The following is a 19,727-nucleotide window of genomic DNA, read 5'->3' as shown; positions in this document are numbered from 1 at the left end:
CAAACAGCACTCCTCTGTTTATGTTAGGAATACATCAAAAATAAATACCATGGACCTTATGAAAGTACAATACAATAGGTTTAAGCTGGATTGTCTTTGGAAAGGGTCAATTCAGCAAATAGAGGCTAAGCAGTCAAAATCCAGCCTTCTCTCATCCTTCCATTTGTATGTGAGAGTGCTGGTCAGCATGAGGAAAGACAGAGCAGGGTTTGTAACCGCACTGAGAAAGCTCTGCGGTTTATACGTGGAAATATTCTGGGACTCAAAAGTCCTCTTCAGCACTCGCACTCATATTCACCTTCTGAAGACACAGGGTGGATGAAATGTGCTACACAGACAGATGGCCTTGAACAGAAATAATGAAGTTATGCTAGCTGCAACAAAACACATTCAAAATTCAAACGAGTGATATTTTGATCAACAGAGCAGCAACACTTGTTTGTCCCTTTGTTCCACGTTGTATCCTCATTGCATCGGGTCTGAATGTTTAGCATGTGGTAGTTTCAAATTAAATTGGTTTATATATTTGTTGAGCTTTTTATCTCTTTAGTGCATTTAAACCCCGTATGGGTATTGATATAACCTAATTATACAGAAATAACATCACTTTTCAACTAAATTTGACAAAAGTGGCTGATTTAATAGCTCCTCTGTGAGACGTCGTACGCTCCCGGAGAAGAAGATGAAACGCCATTTAACTTGCCTGATTACTTGCATTATCTGTGCTGTTTACGCCTCAGGTTACGCGAGCTTCCCTTCTAAAGCGCCATCTTTATTATGCACCTGACAACAAAAGGAATTTAATTACGATATAAAGAAACAGGGTGAGGATGCAGAGAATTGGTAATGCGTCACATTTCAGACCAATTCTAACTGCTCTGGCAGGTTCATGCCAAACATCTTTCAGGAAAAGATGTGTTGCTCCTTGGATATAAAATCACTGTAATTCAACAAGACCTGCTGCTGTACCTGAGGCTTAGATGTGACCCTGTGGGTGTTTTACAGCTGAACAGCAACAGCACCAAGTTTAAACCTGGTCAATGGCTGAAAAGCAAAGCCACCACGGTCTGATTAAAAACGCTCTTGGCAGGAAATAGATGTGGAACAAGTCAGACATTTCTTAAAGATTGTAATAATATCCAGCAGCTTATATACAATATGTCTCTGTCAGCCTTCTCACCGTTTATTTTATAATATTCTACTATAAATTTAAATCTTGCTTTTTAATAGGGCTGTGCCAAAGATATTGATTTTGCTGACTATTGCAATTGATGATATGTCCCAAACATTTTTTTATCCAGTTTTAAATGGGATGGGGAAATGCACATATCTTTTTGAAGTAGTTTTCTATCCTGGTGGTGCACAGCAAGATATGTTCAACTCGATTTTTACATTTCAATTTATACAAAAGAAAATTGCAATATATTGTATCGTATAAGTTATGGCTTATTATATCGTGACACGCGATACTTAAATGACCAAACCTGCCAGAGGATGTAGGTGCAATGACCTCATACTACCCGCTCTATTCCTATGATGGTTGATGGAAATTGGCACAAAAAACAAAGTACATCTGCGGCTGAAGGGACCGTCATTAGTTCTCCATGAATATCTGTACCAACTTTTATGATAATCCATTCATAAGTGAACAAAGTGGAGGACCATCCACAGAGCCAGGATGGACACGTGGTCTCTCTCCTTACTGAGAGTCAATTTATGATCTGTACCAAAGTTTGATTGACAGGAAGAACATCATCAGGCAGATTATTTTCGCTCCACCATCCAGAAATAAACCCCATCTTTGTACATAAAGGACACAGACGTGGCGGCGGTGGCCCGATCTTGCCAGCAGCCATACGCAGAGCACTGTGCACAGGCAGCTGTGGCCCCTGGTCATGACGCACCACGCTCTACCGCCGCCAACGCCACGCACCTCATAGTCCGCCTCCGCCTATCGCTTTCAAAAAAATAAAAATACGCCCCTCTACTCATACTCTTTCTATCATACCTTCACGGTTCACATGTGTAATGCTCGAGGAGGTTTTTGCAGCTGGGAATATACAATTAATTGCACAAGGGCGGGAGGAGGGGGGGGGAGCAGCTTCTATGTTAATACTCCACACAGAATCACACCCGCCACAGCTGCCTCTAGGTGGGGACATGTTCGAGTAAATGATAGATCCCTGGAAACAAATTCCACATTATTGTTTTTCATTGCAAGCATTTTAAAGAAGCGAGAAGTCACGGCAGGAGCCGTAAGAGGACAAGAAGGGGACTGCAGGTGTTGGAGGCCGGCCCAAACGCTACAAGGACAAATGGAACTAATAAATCATATTAGGGCGTTTTTGTTTTTTTTTTTGCGCGGAGATTTTTCTCCCCACCAGCTTGCCCATGCTTCTCTGCAGCTGGAGGCTGGTCCCAAAAACTGGCACTGTTGTGCCTCTTGCAAAGTCTTATCAAGCAGGCACAGAATATAGGAACAGGGTCAGTAAAAAGTTTCTGACCCAACTGAAAAAAAAAAACAAAGCTTTTGAGCTCTCTGGCCTGGCAGACTTAATCATGGAGGTCACCTGCTATAAAGGAGAACTGAAGCAGGAGGATCAAAAAGGTAGACGGGTGGAGAAATGGACAGAAGTCAGCAGCGACAGGTGACGCGAGTGTTGATGCAAGACGCCAGAAAGAGACAAAGGAAACGGAGACAGCCGGGGCTGTTTGGTGGCGTCTGAGGCAGACGTGGACTGATTGAGCCACAGATGCAAGGAGATGGAGTGAAGCAAACGGTTCAGGGACCCTTCAGTGACACCAACCAACGTGTCAAACAGCTGATCAGGACAATAGTGTCGAGTAATGCCAGTCAAAGCTGAACGGAGGGGAAGGCGAGTACAGGTCAAGGGATGAACTCAATGAACAACGTGTTTACTGTGTGTGTGTGTGTGTGTGTGTGTGTGTGTGTGTGTGATATCAATCACTACAGAGACAGAGAAGGAGTCTCACTACAATCAGACAGTATGCAGCGATTGTCAAAACAAACACAACCAAGAATGTTAAGTTGCAGTATGTATGTGCTAAGAAGCAGTGATGGAGAATGACAATGTACATTTAGGAAAGTACAATTTTAAGGAACTGGTTTTCTATGTAAAGTTTATTATATTTTCTGAGGGAAATAATTACTCTAAACGTCCCTAAATGAATCTGACAGTTATGGCTCCTGTTCACTCGTGACCCCCTATATGTGTACGTTGTGTATGTATACGTTGTGACACTCCAGACACCGTGAGGAACTCCTGGACATCAATCAGCTACTGCTGCAAAATGACTTTTATTATAAATGTTCGTTCAGTTCCCTTTGTTTTTGATGGTTCATTTAACTTTACTAAAAAAAAGAAATGTAGGTGATCTGGGTCGTCATGGTCTAATTGTGCTGATGTCATCTTTGTGTGAGTAGGAACAGCGTTTGAAGAACTGCAAGTGTGAAGAGCAACGTGACAGATTGATAAACGGGGGCCGAATGAACCGAGGGTATGATTACAACCGCTCTGCGTCTCTGGCCTTTGAGTGGCAACCATGAGTCATCGCAGGTTGCTCCACTTCCATTCACGTCACTATGTCAATTTGTCAAATCTATGTATTTGCCATATTTGCTTTACACAGCCTCTTTTATGCTCAAATATCTCCATTAAGTCCTTTTTGTTGGACTAACAAAAGGCTGTAGGTCGTTTAATAACCCTCATTAAACTAACATGTGGCGTGGATGCTAACAGATGGCCCGAGTTGTCCGGACCTCTCGGCTCGGCCCACAAAATGTGACGTTCTCCCACACAATGACTAATGCAGAATGCTGATTTTAAAGCTGAAATGCAGAGCACAGCGGAAGGTAAATAGATGCTTTGCTGGGAGAGAGAGCGAGAGAGAGAGAGCGAGAGAGAGACTAAGGAGGGTAGACAAGTGGAATGACTTATTTAAGGAGGAAGTGGGCAGGGAGAAACATGAAATTAGCACAAATAGATTATCTGTCGTCTACAGGCAGGCCTAAGAGCAAGCCAAGCACTGTGGAGGGAGAGAGAAAAAGCAGATTGACTTCTTGTTTGTTCCTCCCTGAGGGGAGATCCGATAGAGCCATCACTCACCAAATTGCTGATCTGTAGTTGAAACAGCTGCATCCAGCGCACACATGCACTGAACTACACGGCAATTAGGAGGCACACTAGTATGACCCGTGCACGGCGGGAGAGAGCGCCTGTCTAATCTCTTACATCTGTTTTACTTGCGTATGCCTCTGATCGTACCTTCGGATATCAGCGCGCACAGCCACAACCGACGAATGTGACAGAGTCGTCGGGATGCTTCAAGGAATAGTTTGACATTTTCCTTTCTGAACAAGGGTAGGATTAGAGGATCAATGGCATGCGCATGTCTGTACGCTGTGAATGGCGCTCCAGCCAGCAGATGGTTAGCGTCGGAGAAAAAAGAAAAGCGTTCTGCTTAACACTTGACACGCGATATCGCAGACGTACGATTATCTCATCGAGAGCTGCAGGAGTGAGTTCTAAAACCCAGAAATGAGTTGACTTTGTTTTACACTTTTACTTCCTCTCTTGTTGAAGTCATTGTTTTTTTTGGTTCGATGCCTGAGACGCGGTCTGTGGAGTAACACAAGCTTCAGATATTCAAACAATCAACAGTATTGAATCGGTAAAAAGCCCCTCTTGGGAATGTTTATGCTTTTACATATCTCAAAAAAAAAGAAGGTGGTTGTTAACAAGTGGCTAAAAGAGACTACATGACGCAATAATGCCGATTAGACGCCTTCACAGCCTCGTTGGCTTTACTCGCATTCATGCGCCGGTGGTGACGTTAGTTTACAGCGTTTTACCGAGAAGGCATTCGCGCTGCTGGGAATGGATCTCGTACCATTTTTAGAACATATTTCGTTTTGTTTGCCAGACTTCATTTGATGCAGTCAAACATTGTTTTAAAAATCCAAACATTTCCCTTGCTGTAACATCCAGATGGTTTCACATATGAAAAAAACCCACCAAGAATCAGAAATGTCCACGTGTTGGTAATTAAAAGTCAAAAAGTATCATAATTGATGTAGCAGAACCAAAGATATTTCCTTATTTATTTGGTGCATTCTTCTTCCGTCAAGTCATAGTCAGTCATCTTCGTACAAATCTGCTATTTCCCACCATTGGCATGTGTTGTCAAGTGATCCACAGTTGGTGTAAAGTGTGCGGTGGACCGTTGCCAACGATTTAATAAAACAAAAAAAAGAAGGAAGAAGAGAAAAAAGTGTTCCTCCTCCCCTGTGAATTCCCGTTTGAAACGCTTTAGTCTGCTCCCAACCCGCAGCAAGAGACTAAATATAAAGTCCACTCCTCCCTTTGATTAACATCCAAATGATCCTTCCAAGAGTTTTAAATTGCAAAAGTTATCCTGCATGTGAGCTCAACCATATCCGACCCGGGGGGGAATTAAAACCACACTGGGAGTTGTCCACGGCAATATCCTGAGACGTTGGGGGACTCGGTCAGTGTGGGGATCCAGTTCTCTCTCCAGCCGGCTGAAGCCACACCGGAAAAAGGTTGGTGCTTCTAATGACCAATTTGCCCTTTTCAAGAGAATCTCCGGACCTCTCTGCAGCCAGAATGACTGTGAACCCTCGAGGTTGCTTCTGACCTTGCCTGCTGACGCCCCGCGCCTCATATATGCTTTAATAGAATCGCAACTGCCTCCGGCTCAAGGGCAGATTGGTGAAACAAACTTTACTTCCCCCAATCTTTTTCTTGTTGCTGTACGCTGACAGGGAAGACGTTTAGTTCCAGATATAGAGGAACAGGTTTGGAGCTGGTGCCAGATGGGGAGGGTATGTATTCGGCCCTTGAAAAGGTTTGATATTGTTGGCTTTGACAAGTAGTGCCACCTACAGCTCTTGCTTTCAGGGGTACTCTTTGGTTTGCGATGGGGAGTGTTTTTCGCCTGTATGCAGTTGCCGTTTATCCCTCAGGTGGTTTTACAGGAATAGAACGGGCCGGGTGTGTGAGTCAAGGCCGGGACCAAGAGCCCCTTTAGAGACAAGCCGCCTCTGCTCAGGAGAAGCAGAGCGAGACAGGGAGCGGGGGGGCAGAGGCCGAAAGAGAGATCCTTTAGTCGCCTGAATCCTGTCCAGCTTTAATTACACTGTATTGATCACAGGAGGAGGAGGAAGAAGAGGAAGAGGAGGAGGAGGAGGAGGAAGAAATGGGGGGGCAGTTGACCAAATTGCAGGCTGCAGTTACTGTAAAGCACGGAGAAAGAGAGAGAGGCCCGGCAATTATGTCAAAGTCATACAGTAGATAATTAGAAAATCCTCCCAACACTTATTCTCTCCACACACCCGCTTCGCCCCGCTGAGACAATACCACAGAGACGGTGTCAAATTCATTCAAGTGACCGGGCAATACACACTGTTCACATCCATCTCACAGCTCCATGCTCGGTTTGATTTGAAATTACAATCGATTTTAGTTCCGTCCCCCCTCCCCGGTGCCTTAAGTCCGGTCCCCTCTCGTAATCAACCAACATAGGACGGTCATGCGTGACACCTCTGGCGAGCAACTTCAACTCCAAGTAACAGATGCAAAGTCTACTCATTCCTTTCCCTTTTCTATCGTTTCGAGGTTGACCTACTTCGGCAAAGAGCTTAAGTTCCGTTCTTTGTCTTTCGTCTTACAATTGTGGCAAGGGCAGAAAATCTGTGGGCTCTCCTACTGTATTTCCCTCCACGCCCCCTCTCACTCCCGACCCAAGGGGAGGGGGAGGGGGGCAGCCGAGTCCAACACAGCGAAATATGCCAGCTTCAACCTCGCTGCCCCTGCAAAATCGCTCCCGCCGAGTCTCACACAACCGTATTCTGGGGGTTAAGGAGCTTATGTCTCGTATACGACGCATGGAGAAAGGGGCTGAGCAGTGATTCTCTATGGGGGGGGTGTTAGGGGAAGGAAGAGTGAAGCCTCTCTGTGTGTACAGTGTATCTCATTACGACTGAACTGTGCGTTACCTTTGGTAAACAGTGGGGAGCGTTTCTCAGCCGAGCGTCACTCCGAAAGCGGCGGGCTGGTAAACGACAGCGGCCACGATTGGTGGCGTGCAGCCATTGCTCAAGTCCACGGCCCCAGAGGGACGTATGAGTTCGGTCATGATTAGTCAGATAGAATAAATAATCGCCGCCTGCGACGGCCCCCTCTCGTCCCCGAGTGTTGAATGGGCGCCCCCGTCCAACTCTTTTGTGTTAGTAAATTCCCTCCAGTTATTTTTTCGCTAAATGACCTTCTCAATCACAAGAAAAGTCAAAAATTCAATTTCTGAGCGAGGCATTCATTATCATCGTCATTGTGCTCAAGGGTACCTGCCCGTTTAAAGAGCATTAGAGACATGTGTACACTGCAGTGTGGCTGCACTCCATTTTAAAAGGCATATTGAGGAAATCAACAAATTAGAGATTCATTAAATAGCTTGAAGGCATTTGACAGTATGCGTGTAAATAATGTCACGGCAAGCAAACATATTATTACAGTACGACTATAACCAGTGGCGCATGAGGACGACAACAATTGAGGTTCTTTAATTGTTGCTTGATGCTAATCCTTGCGCTCGGCTGAGATAACTTTGCTTTATTTCTTTCTTTTTTTTTTACAAAACCACAGTGGTTAGCTGGAGCAAACGATGCTGGGACTGAGCATGCCATCGCCCCAACTTTGAATTGTTGTGACGTTCTGCTGCTCTGCTCTTCTCCGCTGCGAGCCTCTCGTGTGTGAAAAACAAAACAAGAGTAATTAAATCTTCATTCCTTCACCCCTGCAGCCATATTTGCGTCTGTTAAATTGAAAAACCACACAGTGTAAAACAGACCCACTTAAGTCTCTGCCCAAGTGACTCTTGCGTGGCGTCATGAAACGGAAGAAGCTTTTTGTCGACCTTTCCTCTCTGGCGGTACAACGGCGCTTTGCTTTCGGTGTTACGTGACCCTCTGTGGCTTCCGTAAATCAAACGCTAATTACGACGTGCGGTGACCTGACGGCTGGAATGCTACCTCCGATGTCTTCCACGGGCTAATAGACGGCTGAGTGAATTTGGCGTCTGAGACAGAGTGTTTCAGCGAGCCGTGAGGAGCTTGGTAAATTAAGACTGGCTGACAAACGGGTGAACTCCGCACATCATTATGGATCCGCTGCCTAATTGGAAAGAATGGCAGCGGTAAACGCATTATTCTTCACTATTGGGTAGCTGTGCTGTTACTGCAATAAAACGACAGACAACCACCGAAGAAGCTGGATTAACCCGGCAGGGCACCCCAGAGCGAGAACGTTATGTTGCACCCCTGCCGGTGCCACTTTAGTGGATTGGTGCAAATTCCCTTACAAGTTTGGAATTCATTTAATTTCCAAAACCAATTGACATGCACACCTGGGACTTTTGGGGTGTCTTGGGGTTCTGGGGTGGCCTGCTTTTCCCGCCCCCATGATTCAAAAACAGTTCAGGTCTTACCTGCCCTGGACTTTGATGTCAGAAATGGCATAGAAGTATCTGGAGAGGTTGTTCTCGTCCACCATCGTAGCTCCCGTCGCGGGCCGGAGCAGACGGATCCTCAGGTCTGTGATGGTAAAGAAGTCCCGCAGGTTCTTGGTGGTGTCCAGTTGGCCGTAGAGCGACGCCATGTTGTGGAGCCGGGGCCCGGCGAACAGCGCGAAGCGGTCCTTGATCTCAAAGCGCACGGTTTTATCGTACTTCCACACGTAACCTCGTGAGTAGTCCTCGGTGCAGATGATGTCCAGCAGGGTGTGCTGAGTCAGGTCCTGCACCGTCTTGGGCTCCATGGTGAAGGCGTCCAGGCAGTCCGTGGCATAGAACTGGTAGGGCTGCCAGCTCCGCCCGTAATCCAGGGACTTTTCCAGCACCATCTGCTCGGGCCGGCCGGACTCAAAGGTGAGGACGATGTCGTCGGTCAGCTCGATGGTCTTGTTCCAAGAGAGCGTGATGTTGACCAGCAGGGCCTTCGGGTACTTCTTCCAAGACGTGGACTGCCAGAAGGTCGTGGGGTTGCGGCCCTCGGTGTCAAACATGAGCTCTGGAGGGTGGGCGAGTTCCTCCGTGCTGGCGTCGCATTCATTATTGCACATGTAGGGGTTCTCCTGCACAGAGAGAGAAAGAGCGCAGAGGAAACGCGACAGAGAGGGAGGAAGACAATATTGAAAGGCGAGGTTATTCTGGGCGAAAAAAACAACAAATGGCGTTGATTGTGAAAAGAACTCACGGTAAGAGCGGCGTCGCGTCTCTCTTATTATCCCACCATGTCATTAGGGATTCGTGAAGTCTGAAGCTCAATCACACGGAGGGCATCGTGTGCACACACTACGCTCTGCTGGAGCGTAGTGTGCGGTCATTTATTTATATTTCAAGCCACGCAGCTTCATGGTTTGCACATCCATCTTTAAAGAGTACGTAGGACCTCTGTTAACGCCCGGCGCCACAGCGTTTACTTCCTCTGTTGCATTGTTACACCATGTCAATACACGTGTCACATCACTCGCAGTACTGGAAATAAGATGTGTTTTCTCGGAACACGTTGGAATCAGAGGAGTAGCGTGCCGCACGTGTCAAGTGGCCCAGAGGAGCACACATTCATGTTGTGTGATTTCATCAAATGAATAGCATCGGGGATAAAAGAAGCAGCGCTTCTTTACGGTCGTGCTTCTGTCTGCAGCTACCTAAGTTGCTCTTGTACCAAACGTGACTTATGATCACTGAGCCCACTCTCTCTTCACATGTTGTGCACCTGACTTCATTCCCTCGTCTCCAAATTTGACTTGTGGTTTTCAGAGATTTCGTCGCGGGCTTTACATTCATCGCGTCTCGTGCTTGAAAGAGGTCCTTCCAAAAAACATTTGTCCGATTTACCAGAAATCATTACCAGCCGATGTTCTCTCCATGCTCCCTCGGGGCTCCATCTAGCTGTCAGGGGGAGGAGGCACTCCTCCAAGAGGACCTTTCAAGTGCTACAAGCTCCAATTTATCAGGACAAGATAATCCACTACTTGATTAGGTGGGAGATGTCACCCTGTGCGTGTGCCTGTGCGTGTGCCTGTGCGTGTGTGTGTGTGTGTGTGTGTGTGTGTGTAAGAGAGTGAGAGTGACTGTGGCAACGTGCCGAGGAAACCGGGAGAGGAGCAGGATGTAAGATCGAGAGAGAAACAGCTCCATTCGGCTAATAAGCTTTGCGCGTTTTTTCTCGTCTCGCAAGGCAAGGTGACAATGAAACAGGGCTCTGTCAGGCCTTGTGACTGTCGGAGGGCCCCATTAATATCCTGTCTGGACCGTCCCCTACGGGCTTCTCCCACAGCACTGGACAGCGGTGGCTGAGAGGCGACTGAAGAGGATAGACGGACCTACTGGAAAAATTCTACCCAGGTTTCAGTGTACCATCTCATGGTGTGAGGTTAGGTGTGCCATTAACTGCAGCATCTGGTGCAAAGACAGATGTGTGATAACTCATGTGCGACAGTTATGCCTGCTGAGGGGGAGCGCACAGTGTCTAAAAAATCCCACTTGGCATGCAGGAGGGCTGCGTGTGTCGCCGTGGCTTGTCGTAAATGTGCATTCATCGAGGGAGACCTAAAACTGTTACTCAATGGTGGTGGAGTGCGCTTCTCGGAGCGCAGGTGTAGACCGGAGGAGAAGGCGTGTTCTTTTAATTGCCCCCGTGGATTGTTGTTAATTATTCGGTGTTTCTACTGCGTCACACTGACTGAATAACAGAAGTACTCTTATTCACACGCATCCTTGCGATGAGCACTTCTCCTTTCTAAGGGTGTCCTTGTATTCTTAAATCCTATTAAATGCTGTAATTTTAATTAAATCTCTGCCATGAAATCAAGTTTTCATAAGCATAATATTTCCATTTTCATATGAAGCAGTTATCTCTCGACACTTTTCGACTGCAAGTTTGCTTCGTTCTTAAATTTTTAATTTGTAGTATTCAGATCCTTTTCTCCTAAGTAAAAGTTCGACTACTTCAATGTAGAAATGCTTCACTACAAGTACAAGTCTTCAAAAACGTACTCAGTAGCTCATCGCCACCTGAGAATCTTGTCTTGTCTTGTTATTCCTAAGGCATGAATGCATAAGCAGCGTTTCAATGCTGTGGCATGTTGTGGAGCTCATTCTAACTGCTTCATGGGTAAATTCATCTTACATATGTTTTTAATTTGACAGTCGCTATTGGATACAAAAGTTGAATTATAAAGTGAGCAGAACGTGATTACTCAAGTAAAAGACAAGTATCTAAAAATACAAATGTACTTCTAGAGAGGACAAATGTTCTGCCACAAAAAGTCCAGTCGCAGCCTCTCTACCTTCAGCTTGAAGAGTAAAAGTAAGCCGAGGGTGTCTTGATGTGAGCAGCTGTGTTATGTCTGAGGTCAAGCTTTTTGTTCCTCTACGTCTAAATCGGGCAGATCCAGTGATCGGCTGTTACTGTAAAACACACACACACACACACACACACGCGCACGCGTCCATCCTCGCAGCACATCTCTGCAATCGGACAGAGACGTATCCCTATCGATCCCTGCGGCCCGGCGAGCTGCAAATCCGCTGCGTGCAGCACCCGGCAACCCGGCCGGTCGCCCGGCGCTCCCCCCGAACACGCAGGTTAAAAACCCTTCATTACCGTCTCCTCCGCTTCTCGCCTAACGACAAAATACTGCCTTTATGAAGATCAATAACCCTCGCCGGTCCGAAGAGAAACGAGATGAAACGCTGAGTGCGGCCTCAGGAAAATCAATGGCAGATTTTCTGTGTTTTTACTGGGGGGGGCACCACGAGGGCTCCGCTGGCGCTTTAATGGCTTGGCACACATTAAAATAATTGACAGCGACCGGCATGGCAACGCAGCATTTCTGTAATTACTAAAGATGTTTCTATTAATCCCGGTGTGATGATAAGTGGGCAGGTCGGGGGGACAGCCAGCGCAGATTACCAGCTGCAGCGCGGAGGTTGCTGGTGCGGAGAGGTCACGCTAAATCATCCGCTAATAGAGATGGCATCAATCCACCCAAAACACAGCGGCTTAATCTGATTATTAGCATTATGATGTCGCGTGTGTGTGTGTTCATGTATACCAACGTGGTTGTGGGTGGATTTGACAAATTATCAAGCTGCGCTAAGTTCTGTTGATGTCCCCATGATTGTCCAAACTGATCATTTGATCAGCAGCAGAAATGCAGCATCACAGAGGACAGTGAGCGATGCCGACCGCTTTCAGCTGCACTCTGCAGACCGGCACTATTTGTCTCGTTTTAGCCACGGGGAGATGGTTTTTGGCCTCGCTCCGCAAACCCAAAGGCGTCTAGACATGTCGCAGATTGAACAATTTGCCTTCATATCAGCATGTGAAGCAATTCAACCCTCAAACGTTTGTGAGTTAAGTCTGAATGGATGTTATAGTTTTTCGATATGCCTGCGTAGCTGCTACAGTTTAATGAACAATGGTTAATCAAGCAAACGTGCTCCTTTGCTCAACCATTAGGATGATAGAAGAAAAGGCAGCTGAACTTTATCCACTGAGATATTCTTCTTACTTCTATGCAAATGCTCACATTTCTATGATTTATTACTCAACTGAAATGGGTGAATCACTACCGTACACTTCTGGCTAACACACCGCGCTGCATTGATTCTCCCCCTCCCCCACTCTCCTATCGATGACAGGAGGTGTTTCTTCTTATATGAGTCATCCTTTAGTGAAACAAGAAGAAACCTTTATGTAAAAAGCTGCTCGGACAAAGGTTTACAAAAGTTACTGAGCTCCTCACCGTGTCTGCTTTTGAATTAAGATATGACCGCGGCGCCGTCACCGCTGATGGAGGATGGGACTTGGGGGGGATATAAATTTGCTATCTGCCGACAAGCCATCGCGATAGATGGTCTCCCACCAATCAAACAACCCGCTTGTGTGACAGATGTCTTGGACTTGTAACCCAGATAGCAAATTGAATTCACCCTCCGTCTTCTCCTCTTTCTGCCTCTCCCGCCGTTCTTGCACAAATACATTTCCAATCCAATCTTGTTTTTGACTTAGAGAAAGATATGACGCAGAGGGATTGGCATTGAGAAGTGCAGCCTGTAGGAGGTTATTTTTGTGTTGATAGCAGCGAGGCTAAGCGCCAGACCAAGCACCGGTTGAGTAAAATGATAAAGGCAGTCGGTGTGTTAGGTGGACTACTCAATGTTTGCTTTTGAACTGGACATTTAAATCTACCTCAACGTAAATCCTGCATGGACATTGGACTTTGAGTTTGAGCACAACCCAACTGAAATAGTGCATCGTAGCCTTTTGATTTAAAGTCTATTTTGTGTCTTTCGCTTCACAAATAGCCACTCCTCGGGCAATATGTTGTTTCAATACGTCATCTATTTCTCGTAGCTAGTCGGTGGATAAAGGTGGATTAGGACCTTTATTGCATTCTCACTGGCATCTAGATTCAGACAAAGCCTTTAAAATCACGACCGTTATTACTATAAAATCTGTGAACGTAAAACAGACTGAAAATGACTCAACTATTTTGAACGGTTCTACTAAAACGGGGCGGCCGTGAAAAAATCTCGCCTTGTGAGTTAACCATTTTCTGACTGAGGATATTGTACAAAATGTCCTCTCCCATATTGTACACAATTTACAATGATATTGCCATTTGTTGGCAATCATGTCAGCTTCAAGCACCGGCTATTGTTAGGAGAATGTGTTGGAGGGATCCTTCTTTTGGTGCTGAACAAAACGCACTAATAATGTTCCTTCTGCTTAAAGATATTTAAAGTTATGTTAAGTCATGTTTTGTTTGTTCAGATGCCTTTTGGACCCACACAATGCTGGCAAACAATCCGACCAACACACCCATGCAATCCGGTCTTTGCTGTTATTGTAGCACAGGAGAGAGACAGGGACAGATGGAGGGTGATTGGAGGAGTTTATCTATAAACACATATCAATACCAGAGCCCAGGAGCTCCTAATGAGAGCAACAGATTGCTTCTCCGCCACATGCCGCAGCCTTCGCAGGTTTGGGAAGAAACACTCTCCACACCGCAATTTATTAGATATGAATTCAAATCAATTCCAAATCCCACTCCCACTCTTAGTCTTTAAAGCTTCAACAGTCTGTTTGGAGAGTGTTTTTATTTGCCAGAGGTTCAAGAGATGCTAAGATTAGAGCATGTCATGCAGCCGGATGACCCGTACATCATTACATCTATTTTAGGGAGATTCTCACAAACGGATAAAGCTTGGAGGCATAAAATAGGGCGAGAGTGCTGACATAACAAGTCCTCCTTCCGGTTCATCCATTATTTTAAACTTTCAGTTCCTTCCAGTAAGAGATGGACTCATTGAGAGAAACTCGCTATAACAATACTGGTACAAGACAATGTATTGCATTCAAATATTGTATGATACCAACATAATATTGGTTTGGAGTAATTGCATATCCACCCCTCCATCTTCTATTCTTTCCAAGGTCACGCATTGGACAAGATGCACGCTCCACACCGCACAGGTCAGCGGTCTCTTGTAGGTCTATCCTAACTGTAACATCATATCAAGATATTGATCCACCAATATCACTTCATCGGTGTGTAGAAACAGATTAAAAGTTCAACAGCAGTTTTTTTTTGTAACAGAAGTTATCAACGCAGCCGAAAGCAAAGAGTCCTTCTATACTTTCTATGTTTTTGTTATATATGTTAGACGTATACTCCTATTAAAACTGTGTGCCGTGTGTGTGTGCGCATGTCATTGCATCAAGAGTATAGATTTTCTCTCACCTATTCCCCAGACATGCATAATCTCTTCCCTTACATCTCTCCATTTCTCTTCCATTTCTATACCTCTCTTTCCTCAGCAAGGTGTGTGTGTGTGTGTGTGTGTGTGTGTGTGTGAGCGCATGTGTGTGTGTGTGGCTGGGGGTTAAAGCTATCCCTGCTGCATTAATGAGACCTTGTGTTCCACAATAGATTTCTTCACCCCGACCCAGGGGCTTGATTGAAGCAGTGCTCTCTCAATTTCAAAACCTCTCTCTCTCTCTCTCTCTCTCTCTCTCTCTCTCTCTCTCTCTCTCTCTCTCTCTCTCTCTCTCTCTCTCTCTCTCTCTCTCTCTCTCTCTCTCTCTCTCTCTCTCTCTCTCTCTCTCTCTCTCTCTCTCTCTCTCTCTCTCTCTCTCTCTCTCTCTCTCTCTCTCTCTCTCTCTCTCTCTCTCTCTCTCTCTCTCTCTCTCGTCGTACCAACACCTTCACTGGATTCCCTCTCTCTGCCTCTCCCTCACATGGTGATGGGTGGTGCAGACAGAAAGAGGGGCTTAACCTGGACGTGGAATGAATATTGGATGCCAGTGTGACAGATTACAGTGGTAATAGACACCCAGGCCAAATCCTCACAAGGATTACAATCATATTTTCAAATGGCTCAGGGTCGGCCGGAGGTCAACCGTCCTGGACCATGGTCAACAAGGCCACAGGGGACCTGAAATCTCACACACACACACACACACACACACACACACACACACACACACACAGCTTGCCAACTGTCTCACTACGGGCATGGTTTAAGCATAGATTAAATACAGCTTCTTGAAAATACTAGCTGTTTTTACAGTAAGCTTGAGGTCGAAACAGTCAAAGCACCAGAACATGAATTAATGAGTATAATGAGCTAAAGCAATGGGTTAAAGATTAAACCTTGATTCAGGCTTAACAGCTCTTCAACACACACTCTCTTACACACTCATTTTTACAACAGGGTGCACCGTTGGTTATGGATATCCGTCTTTTACATCATTTGCTCGGAATTAATTCATTCGTGGGTCAACTATTTGGATCATTAATAGTTAAATGGGATGGTTTGTTATCCGTTTCATTAAATGTCACAACAATTTGAATAATTGGGCTGTTGGTTAAACAAAAAAAAGTATTAATGAGGACGTTTGATTCAAACCTATAAAATAGTTAGTCTCAGCATGACATCTGCTCCCCACAGATATACAAACAGTATCGGTGCTCCACAGGCCGACAGCTCAAAGAGTCCAACACATAAAATATGCTGTTTTGTGGCACCGGCGGGGGAAATCCAATCGGAGGCAACGCTCCGCACCGTTCAAACCACCATGAGCAGCACAGTGCGGGCCGTCCAGCCGACTGTGGGGAGGTGATGAGGCGAGGCGATGTGTAAATGTCCCCGCGTTGCGTTCATCGCGAACGGTGGAAGCGATTGAGAAGATTCATGAGCCTTAAAACAATGGTGGGGAAAAGCCCTCAGCACGCAAAGCCTCAGCACATCAGAGGATATAAAAAACAATTTGAGATTCCATTATCTTTTATATGATGGCGCGAGCCCCAACGGGTGCCACCGCGATACGGTCCTCTGGACACACCATCCCCTGCTTAAGAGGTGGTGAGTACATCAAAAGCCAAGAGCTGTAAGTATACCTTCAACACGGGCAGTTAAGTTCACCGGCTAATGGTACAGTACAGTACTTTAGCGCAGTACTTTACGTTGAAGGAAATATAGTCGTGGAGCATGACGTGTACAATTCGCTGCAATTCCCCTGCATGGATTACAGTTTTCTTTAGTGTAAAAAAAGTTCTGTTGTGTGTGTATCCATTATTTTTATCCATCCCAATGGTGTAGACTTCTGCACTCTCTTGCTAACGACTATTAAAAGGTTGTTGCAGCAGCACAGCCATATGTGATTATACAACGAAACTAAATGTAGTGAATATTTTAGTCAAGCTGTGCTATCATTTTTCCATCCTCCATGCAACTTCAAAAGCACTCCCTTGAGTAGTACCCCTGGTTGGGAACCACTGATTTAGACAATGTGTCTTAACACACAAGATCCATAGCTAGCAATAAGGAATTATCTGTGACAAATATGTAAGGAATACCCAGCGGTATAGTGTAAGTGCATTAAAATAGAAAGAGAAAAAGTATACCACTTCAAATCAAAGCCTACTGCTTCATTCAAATCTACAAAAAACATGAACATCATTAATTCACAAGGAACTTAAACTGAAAGGATAAAAGGTACAGTAGGCTAATAAGTTTTGGTAAAGTGCCGTCTGGAACTGGTCATTTTAATTCATCAATATGCTTGTTAAATAAATTGGTGAGTCATACAAGGAAAACTGCTAATCCTCTGGGCCTATCGTACATTATATTCTCTGTAGTTTAGGATAACAAAAATATGTTTAAGAGCTACATTGCTGCCCCCACCAAACCAGGACGGGATCACTGTTATTTTCCATGTGTCATTCATCGTTTATTAAGATGACATTTCAACAATGAGCCAATGCACCAGGGCATAATCGATCTGCTGGCTGCTGCAATGCTGCATCTCTCAATCAAACTGTCTGGTCAGATAACACAAATCATTTCTCACTGCACATTAAGACTTGAAAACAAGCCTGTAGCCATGATCACCCCTCATCTTTTAGCTGTGAAATCCCTCCGGAGCTGGAATCATGTGACAGAGAGGTTATATCTCGCTCTTACTACCTCCCCCCCATTCCTCTCCCTTTAACCATCCCTTCATTCACGGCTATTTTTTAATGGCATAATAACGCCACATATCCTGTATAGAAGCCCTCCAGAGGGACATGGATCACTGTCACCTTGACCGAGCTAGGAGGCTGACCCCAGCGCGGGGAAGCTGCCCCGGCTTCTCCCCCATGGAAACAAATCCCCGACCTGCCTGCAGCAATACCGCTACCTTACAAACTAGTGCCGGGTCGCTTGCTGTCCGGCTGTCAGTGGGGGGAAAGAGGTACGGCCCGCAAAAGGAATATTTAAGGAATAATTGGTATTGTAAGGTGTGGGAGTAACAATGCCTTAGCCCTCCCCAGGTTTTGTATTTGTCACTAAACGGTAGAAATGTCAACGCACGATGTTGTAAATAACTTTGTTGCCACTGTGAAATGTGACGTCTATCGGACTTTTCAGCACCCCCTAGTGGTGACAGGATATGTGTTCTCTCGTCATCGTTACGTGACGTCCACAGCTGCTCCAGAGGTATCGACGTGGTGTTCAACATGTCACACTAACATACTGCTCGCTTATCAAGCTCGACACAACAATCTGTATGTAGTGCGCTCACGATGCATCCTGTGTTGATTTGGTGACCGAGCTAACTTTATGTACGATGCGCATGTCATTTAAAACACAGCCGTTCAGCGTTTACACGCCATGTTCTCCAGCGATGACCTGCGGTCGCTTTCTTTTGTGTAATTAGCAGCGCGGCTCGATCGCTGCGCCTCGTCAGTCCCTCCACTGCTTTTCTCCAGACTGAAATATAGGATGAATCTCACAATGACTTGACTTTTCCTCTTGTGCCAGGTTGAGCAATGAGGTTGTGGCGACACGTCTCGACATGTATTGTATGTCATTGTCAAGCACTGGTACGCACATGTCTCCCTCATGAATGGTAACAGATTTGCTGATCTCTTCATGTTTCTTCATATATCATCCGTGTAAAATTGTTGCTTTGGCTCCTGACCAACTTCCTGCAAAAACTAACAGCATTCCCATCAGCTGCTCAACCTGATCTCATGGCACGGCATATAAATAGCATGACAGCATTTTGTGTGTCATTATTACACATTCATTTAATGACATGTTGTTACCGTGAAAGTGTTCCTGTTATGAAAACTGCTTCCTGGTTAGAAGTCCTGTGTTTGCTCGACTGTGTGAGTCTTGTTTTTCTCCCGGAACACTCTTGTTCACACTCCAAGTTAAATTTACACAAGTATACATCAGCGGCTTTGGAACTGAGAAGAAGACAATTCGAAGAGCGTGTAACATTTATTCAGGCCGATGGAGAGCAGCAGTCGTGGTAGTGTGCCGTCGCTGAAGAAGAAGAAGGAGCGACGAAGCGAAGTCCCCATCGCGCAACTTTTGACCCGAAAGCTCTTACGGTCATAAGAGCGCCCTCACGTTTTACTGGTAGCGATGCCTTTTCAAATCAAGCTCCCGTCGTCCAACCTCACCCCTCATTAGTGGCTCCGAGGACGGCCGTGAGAACACGGAGGATCTCTCCCCGTTAATGAGCGACTCGGTGACTCGGTCAACAGCGGCCAGAGCAGCGGCCGAACGAGCACCTTCTTATTATCTCAACGAGTCGTCATCTTTCCGTAGCCACCAGATTTCCATTTTCTTTAGGGTCTTTTCTCTCTTTTTCTTCAGAGCTTTTAAGAGATGATTAAAATCAATAGCGTGGTAAAGCTCAGCATTCCCTGTGTGGATATTTAACTGTTCAGAGCGTAGTTGGGATTCAGCTCCAGGCCTCTCCGTCAGATCACTGAAGGTCTATTTAGTCATTCTACAGGGAGACTTTCTTCCTTTTTTCCCTCTTTATTCTGCTTTCTCTGTCTCCTTCCCTCCCCTCTATTTCTTCTTACCACAGAATCTGAGGAAATGATTGGCAGATGACTCCTGGGAAAAGGAGCTCGGGCCTTTTCCTCTCTCAGAGCTCTCAGGATCATGACACTCAAACACACTGACAGGCAAAGTGGGCACACACAGACACACACAAATCCATTTCAAAGGCAAGTCACACGGATCCCTTAAGAAAAATAAGGACACACACACACACACACACACACACACACACACACACACACACACACACTTGGCATATTCCTATG

The 19,727-nt window shown here is 45.6% G+C and overlaps 1 protein-coding gene across 5 annotated transcripts in view; it reads right to left on the bottom strand.

Moving 5' to 3' along the window:
- The window catches only part of ntng1a (netrin g1a), a 94,147-nt gene that overhangs the window by 40,810 nt on the left and 33,610 nt on the right, over nt 1–19,727 (bottom strand). For all 5 annotated transcript variants that reach the window (XM_068581491.1, XM_068581493.1, XM_068581490.1 and 2 more), the window contains exon 3: nt 8,527–9,170. In XM_068581491.1, the coding sequence (XP_068437592.1) occupies nt 8,527–9,170 (644 nt within the window). The remainder of the gene's footprint in view (nt 1–8,526; nt 9,171–19,727) is intronic.

The sequence above is a fragment of the Clinocottus analis genome, unplaced genomic scaffold (genome assembly GCF_023055335.1).
Source record: "Clinocottus analis isolate CAN_PGR_092001 unplaced genomic scaffold, fCliAna1.0.p SCAF_18, whole genome shotgun sequence".
Lineage (NCBI taxonomy): Eukaryota > Metazoa > Chordata > Actinopteri > Perciformes > Cottidae > Clinocottus > Clinocottus analis.
This window is presented reverse-complemented; position numbering and strand designations above follow the sequence as displayed.